The 7,825-nt window shown below is 36.6% G+C and overlaps 1 protein-coding gene across 1 annotated transcript in view; it reads right to left on the reverse strand.

Annotated features, from left to right (window-relative positions):
• LOC100965794 (natural killer cells antigen CD94-like) overlaps positions 1-7,825 on the reverse strand; it is a 23,170-nt gene that overhangs the window by 4,675 nt on the left and 10,670 nt on the right. Inside the window, exons 2-3 of the mRNA XM_023508957.1 lie at positions 3,302-3,410; positions 1,619-1,714 (exon numbers count right to left, since the gene is read on the reverse strand). Coding sequence (XP_023364725.1) covers positions 1,619-1,714; positions 3,302-3,308 — 103 coding nt within the window. The 5' untranslated portion in view covers positions 3,309-3,410. The remainder of the gene's footprint in view (positions 1-1,618; positions 1,715-3,301; positions 3,411-7,825) is intronic.

The raw sequence follows: 7,825 nt of genomic DNA on the forward strand, positions 1-7,825 counted from the left end.
ACAAATTGTAAACATTTATCATCTCCAAAGTTTTGTGAAATTTTCAAAGCAATGTCAGTTAGAACCCAAGCTCTAATCCCCCAACACAAAAGCCTTTGTGATTTCTCCACATTCTCCAAAAACATTTTGTCTTCCAGTAACTTCTATTTGTTATATAAAATAATATTGTAAAATCTACTAGAAAGTGAAGAGTAATGGGTAATAAGTTTAAGGTCCTCTAAAACAGATTTTATGTCTCTTTAGCTGCTATGAACAATTATTCTCATATATATATGCCGTATATCAATATGTGTATCAATAAAATATCCTATATAGTAGGATTTACTAATAAATTCCCTTTGTGTTTATTAGTATGTTTATTAGGAGATAAACTACATATATGCTAGTGAAGATATTTCCCAATATTTTTATCTATAATCTTAGAATTTTAAAATCTTTATCCTGACCCTTGGAAGTGACCAATTCAAATAGGAAAGTCCCAAGATTTGAATCTTAAGATCAAATTAATATTTTACCAAGGGGAGAAAACTCTTTACAAATTATCATGACTCCTAATATAGCACCTTAGAGGAGAAAGACACGGACCGGTTAGTATTGCCTAACTTCTTATAATGTCTTGTACCAAGCATGTGGGAATACAAAGAAATATGAATCACAGGCTAGACCACAAGAGACTCATAATATAGTTGGCAGAATGGCCAAAAGTTAAAATGTATGAGGGCACAGAAGGCAATAATCTAATGATTAAGTAGATATCAAAGAAACCTGAGAAGATACACTATTTCTGTGAGATAATCAGGAAAGACTATGATAGCAATGAAATTAAACAGAAATCTAGGGAAGGTGAATTCTAAATGGGTGGGAAAGAGGGGGAAGGCAACTTCTTGGAGAGAAATACAAGGAAAGATACAAAGGCAAAAGAGAAGGCCCCAGACTTGGGAGAAGTGGTGAGGATCGGGAGGTGAGTGGACACGTTTGATTAAAAGGAGGGATTGATGTATGGCAACATGAGGGAGTAAAACCTGGAAATCGGGAAAGGCTAAGGTGTTCAGACTGTTCTGAAGCCTGTGGACTGCAGGCTGGTTGGTTTCTTGTGTAAGGATTCAGGCAGAATAGAGATTGAGTCCCAGCTCCACAACATACAGATAATATGTTACTTGGTGATTTGATCTTTTTGAGCCTCAGTTTCCCTTCTACACAATGGAGAGTCTATCTGTCAGGCAGAGCTGTGAGGGTCGCATGAAATAATGGTTCACTGTGACCCAGACAAGTGAGCACTCATCACAGTAGTGGTCACTTCCTCTCTATGCGAGATGGGTGGGGCAGGGAGGCTACACTCAGGGCTTGTGAGGAGGAAAATGACATCATTGAAGGGATGGATGTGGGGCTTTGGGAATAGTAATTTGTGAATGAAATAAAGAAAGAGAACATGAGTGTGTTGGTGGTAAGGGGAATCCTGAGCCCACACCAAGACATGGGGCTGAGCTAGCCACACCAGCTCTGGCAAAGCCCATAGAAATGAAATAGAAATTTTTATTATTAGCCTATAGAAATTTTTATTATTAAATTATATCCTTAAAGTTTTTATTTTTGCATTGACTGCTATAGAAAAACTTACAAATATTGTTCAACAAAATTCCCAAAGTAGCCACCAACGAAAGGCATATTAGTCCTAAAGTCCCGGAAATTAACTTCCACAGAGTGGTCTGAAACACTGTAGAGAAAGACAACAACAATTTGTAAAGGACAAACACAGACGCTGAAGTTCTCAAAAACAGAGCTCAGTGAGTAGCATCCAAAAAGTTCTTGCATTTGACAATAGCTAACTCATGAATAAAACTCTAAAAGATGAAGACATTCCATCAGGACTTTACCCACTATAAACATTTTTGTGCTGTGTACCTTGTTCTTCAGTGTGATTATCCATACACTTTCTTCTATCTCAGCTTTGCCTCAATAATGTAGATTTACCACCTTTTTCTTCTGACACAGAATCTCACTCAGTCACGCTGGTAGAGTGCCATGGCATCATAGCTCACAACAACCTCAAACTCTTGGGTCAAGCAATCCTCCTGCCTCAGCTTTCTGAGTAACTAGGACTACAGGCGTCCACCATAATGCCTGGCTAATTTTTCTATTTTTAGTAGAGAAGGGGTCTCACTCTTGCTCAGGCTAGTCTAGAACTCCTGAGCTCAGGCCATCTGACTGCCTGGACCTCCCAAAGTGCTAGGATTACAGGCATGAGCCACTGCACACAGCTTACACATGTTTTTTAAATTGACAAACATAAGATCTGGGGTAAGAAGAAATCAAGAAGCACCAATCTGTGTTATATGGGCTTATATAACAGATATTTACTTATGTTCTTTCAACAGAATCAGAAGATAGCATAAAACTACTAGGTAGATGAGAAAACATAGTCTAATAATAATCTTATTTTCTCAAGGTATCAAACCTAGTATGTATCCAAGCCAGAAATCAAATGAGTATGCTTAGGCCCAGACTCTTTCACTTAACATATTCTATCATTTTTACAATAATATTACTTAGGAATGTGCCTTCTCCTAATCTTGGACAGGCTCTGCTCTGATAAACATCTAGTTGCCCACAGGTTTGTTGAATTATTACAGGGAAGAGAAAGCGTAGGAACAGTCTGGACTTGGAGTGATGACTGGTTCTACAACCAACAAATGGGTAATATCTTGGGGGCCTGGGCTCACTTCAGAGTACATTGACTTATGAATATAAACAAGTTTTTTCCAAGAATATTACATTTACTCATACTCAAAATTATTTGCTGAAAGGCTTTTTCCCTAAAACATTTTAACATTAGGAGATTCTACATTAATGTTAGCCCACTCAAGAAGTGATGCTGTTGTTAACAATAGTATAAGTGTCAAACTGTTAATCAGTGTAATTTTTGGATATCATAACACAAAGAATAAACTTTACAAAAACTTTTAAGCATTATGTCATTAATGTTTGGCATTCTCTATTTATTTAAATTACGTTGCTCACAATTTAACCAGGTCAGTTTGATTCCCACTCAGAATTTAGAGATATCCCTGGAGTCACTTTTTGGAACCGTTGGAAAAGTTTCACAAACTCATGTCTAGGTTACAGAATCAAGAAGCAGGAAAATGAGATGAATGTGGAAAGTGCCGATACACATGAAAGGCCTAAAAATATCCTCTGTTAACAATGTCCTTTCTATTAAAATGCTGCCCCCAAATTAGCCAATCCGTGAAACACCTTTTCTGGTTACCTTTTTTTAAAATTTTGTGACTAGGGTCACACATACCTGCCATGAGAAATGATGTACCAAGGTCAATGCAGAGAAGACACGACGTCTGCTTGTTCAGGAAGAACGGTTGTCAGAGCATGGGAGCTGAGCTGGATGTTAAAGAATCCTAATTTTGACCACAAAAAAATTCAACATTGAAAGAGAAATAAAAGTTTCTGTATTTAAATGATGCTCCTTAATCATCTATTGGTGAGATATGCTGGTGTGGCACAGATAAGAAGCAGCAAAGCAAATCACAAAGCTTTCAGTTTGTTCCAGGAACTAAATCACAGGAAATCCTCACAGTACATTTGTAATGCTAACACCTTGACCAGCACTAAAAAAAAGGTGAAGGGGAGGGTTTTTTTGTTTGTTTGTTTGAATATCAAAGTCGTCTCCAAAGGTTACTTGGAAAATGGGGAGATATGAGCAAACCAAAGGTAAACTTATTTAGTATAACAAACTTCCATGTAGAATTTTACTCTTTAAATAGTAACTAATGTTTACTATCTACCTTGTGAACAACGCAGTTTAAAGCACTTCAGGTTTGTTAGTTTGTTTTTCTTAAAAATGGCTTCAAGGCTCGGTGCCTGTGGCTCAAGCGGCTAAGGCACCAGCCACATACACCTGAGCTGACCGGTTCAAATCCAGCCCCAGCCCGCCAAACAACAATGTTGGCTGCAACCAAAAAATAGCCGGGTCTTGTGGCAGGCTACAAGTCTCAGCTACTTGGGAGGTGGAGACAGGAGAATCGCTTGAGCCCAGGAGTTGGAGGTTGCTGTGAGCTGTGATACCACAGCACTATACCCAGGGTGGCAGCTTGAGGCTCCGTCTCAAAAAAAAAATAAATAAATAAAAATGGCTTCAAGATGAAGGTGCATTATAGGCAAAAAGCCTATATATGTCTTTGCCTCTGCCATTTCTGAGAGTGAGCAGGTACAAATCTTGCCTGGCACAATTCAGGAGACACTGAGGCAGCACTCCATTTGACTTGGCACTAAGAAGGTAAAATTCCTGTGCTCAGGCCAGGAGGCTAAGGTGTATAAGCGCATCACTGGCATGTCACCAGGACCTCTAAATTGTGGTTTTGCAAGATTAAGTTACTGCCTCCAGATGGCCTGAGGCTGCAAAGAGCAGGCAAACAATCAGACATTTTTCCCCATAGTAGTTTCCGTATCTATCAAGAAGTGGGCTAGGGAGTTAACAGTCTGCTTTTTCATGGCTACTGTTTTGAGTATAAAAGATAACTTAGAAGAATGTGTCTCACTTGAAAAGTTAATCTGTTTTTTACAATATGTTAGTGAGGTAGTGGTATGAATATTCATTAACAACATGTATATGCAACACTGGCTATTTAAGCTGGGAAGAAATAAAGATTTTGGCTATTTGCCATAACGAGCGGTATCCACATTTATTTTATACAATTTCAATGCAAATCTACACCTTGCATCACCAACCACTCACAAGAAACCTCACGCAACAATGCATGGTGGTAAAGCAATCTGACTGAAACAGCTGTCACCCCACTGATCACCTGAGTTGATCTGGCTGGCGAGGCAGGTGTCCCCTTCCTCCCTCAATGCTCCAGGTGTATCCTTCTTGCAGCTGTGCACCTGTGCACTCAGTCTAAGAGGATGACCTTCCCCAATACAGAACTCCAGACTCAAAAATAAAATAACTGAACACACACCTACACATACATAAACACAAATGTTGTGCATGTGTATTTATATATACATAACCCGTCCCTTTCATTCTTTCTGAACTGCTAAGCCTAGTTGATGCTTTGATTTCTTTTTGTTCCTAGGTCGGCGAATGGGTTTGACATTTTGCACAGTATCCCTACCACTCATCTGCACTGTCACACAAGGTCATTTTGCCCTGCCCTTGTCCCTTGAAATACTGACTGAACTGTGGACAACTAGTATTTGTATCACTATCTATGGGACTTTTTTCTCCTAGAACTTTTTGCTTCTACTATGCGTGGCAGTCAAGAAATATCTAAATAATTATCACCAGGATGGGCCTCCACCACGGAATCTCAGTATATAGTACTAGTATAACCCAGCAATTTTGGCCCTACCAGGAGGAAGTTCTGAATATGGTGTTTTGCCCCATTTACCAGACTCACTCAACAATGTTAAGCTCCAGTTATTACTCTAAGTTAAGAAAACTTCTGTCACATACTACCTTCCTTTCCCATAGTAACACTCTCTTTTCCCTTTATTCAGTACACATTCCAAACAAACATAACACTCAAAATCATTCTCAGGGTCTGCTGTAGACAGAAACCAGACTATTCCACCACAATGTCCTGCTTCACTTCTATAAATTTGCTATTGAAAAGTTAGGTATTCATCCAAAAGAACATCTTTCTTTACAAGGATCTCTCTCCTTCAGTGTCCACGGCAAACTACCACCCTTTTCCTCTCCTGTGACTACCAGTGTCCTTGTTCCAAGCAAGTGATGACTTTAATAACTAAAACACCTCTGAGCAAAACCCTAGAGAAAGAAACTAATATCCACTTAAGATACGAACAGTGAAGTCGTTTTTCTTATCTAGAAATTTGTAACTAAAATGCTGCAGAACATAATAACAATTGTTAATCATAGGCCATATGTGTTTTCCTTTAGAAAATATTGCTTTAAAATAAATAAATAGTAAATTTCAAAATAAGAAATAGATAATAAGCTTTGTTGAAATATTTTTTAAATAAAGAATCTTAGGTTAGACTTAAAGGCTCTTGAGCTAAGCCAAAGAGTTAACTGCCTGTAGATACCTATATGAACTGGGTTAATTCCTTTTTTCTCGAGGTCCCAAAGTAAATTGTCAGAAAGTGACATTCTTTACTTACCACAGATCAGGAAATGTTATAGTTGAGGTATCAGGCCAAATTTTTCAAAGATTTGAAAATCAAACTTATAAAGTCAAACTAGTTCTTTAAAGCAGTCTGTTCCTTTCTAAAAATATGCCATTCCAGCATCTCCAATTCTGTACTTTTAGAAAACAGACTATACAATAATATTATCGCATTATAAATACAATAATAAAATGTATTATTACCTTTTATGGCAGTATAATAACATTATAATTATACTTTATAATTATTCTTTAAAATTATATTATGATTATACATTATGTACAATATAATTACATTATACTGCCATAAAATGTAATAATATGATAATTTGCAAATGTTGGAGAAATCAAGTAAAGGGAAAATTCATGTTTCCAATTGTTTACACAAATAAACTTTACCAATTTATTGTAAGATATTGATCCAAAGGAGGGATAAAAGTTTTTTTGACTTCTGGAAAATGAAACACAAAAAGGATTAGCAATGTTTAAGCAAAAGTCATGAAAAACGTGGTTTAGTTCTATGTTATTAATTTTTATTTTATTTTATTTTATTTTATTTTATTGAGAAAGGGTCTCACTATGTCGCCCTAGGTAGAGTGCTATGGTGTCATAGCTCACAGCAACGTCAAACTCTTGGGCTTAAGCGATTCTCTTGCCTCAGCCTCTACGTAGCTGGGACTATAGGTGCCCACCACAACGCCTGGCTATTTTTTGTTCCAATTGTCATTGTTGTTTTATAGCAAGCCTACGCCGGGCTCAAACCTGCCAGCTTCAGTGTATGTGGCCAGAGCCCTACTCGCTGAGGTACAGGCACTGAGCCCATGTTAATAATTTTTGTTCTACTTGAGGTTGGGTTAGTAATCCTCACAAATGCATCACCTTTTAAATAAAGTGTTGGAAGTTTTCTTCTCATAGTATGATATCCTAAGTTATTGTCTGCATTTCTATTTAAAAGTATCTGTAAAAGCCTTTTTCTATGAATTTCCTTAAAGAAGAAAATTTTGAACTATAGTCAGTTAGTTACCATTTTTAGAGAGGAATTGAAGCTAAACAATAATTGTCTGTGTATGACGAAAGTCCTAGAATTGTCATGGTTAAAGAGAAAATGGACAAAGAAATTTGGATAAAAATTGGGGTGGGGTACATAACACTTTAACTTAATAACCATAATTATTACTAATAACATACATCAAGACATCATAATTTTAGGAATCTCACATAATTTTGGAACACATATTAAAAATATCTTTATATAGATAGAACTCAGAAACAAACACCATTTCATATTTGACTATTTCTGACATAGTTTTAACATACCACATAAGCTGGATGCTCCTCTCTTGGACTTTCAATGTCTCTAATTTTTTTTAGAACCTAGTCTGAGGTCAAAAAGACTGAATTTAGAATTTTTATCATGGAAAGTTTGTCAAATATCAAAGTTCTAAACCACTTGTCATAAAACAAGATCATAAGTTTACTATAAATGTCATTTATTCAGCCAAAGTGATAATTTAAATATTTTAAGGGCAAAAATTTTACTCTTTAACTGAGAGAAGAATCAGTTTCCCAAATAAATAAGACCTAATAAAGACAAACTGAAAACAAGCTAATAAAGAAAAAAAAGAAAACTGTAACTTCTTTTTTGTTGTTTTTTTTTTTTTTTCAGTTTACTCAAAAGGATG

This window comes from Otolemur garnettii, unplaced genomic scaffold, assembly GCF_000181295.1.
Source record: "Otolemur garnettii isolate 467f Iridium unplaced genomic scaffold, OtoGar3 scaffold00299, whole genome shotgun sequence".
Classification (NCBI taxonomy): domain Eukaryota; kingdom Metazoa; phylum Chordata; class Mammalia; order Primates; family Galagidae; genus Otolemur; species Otolemur garnettii.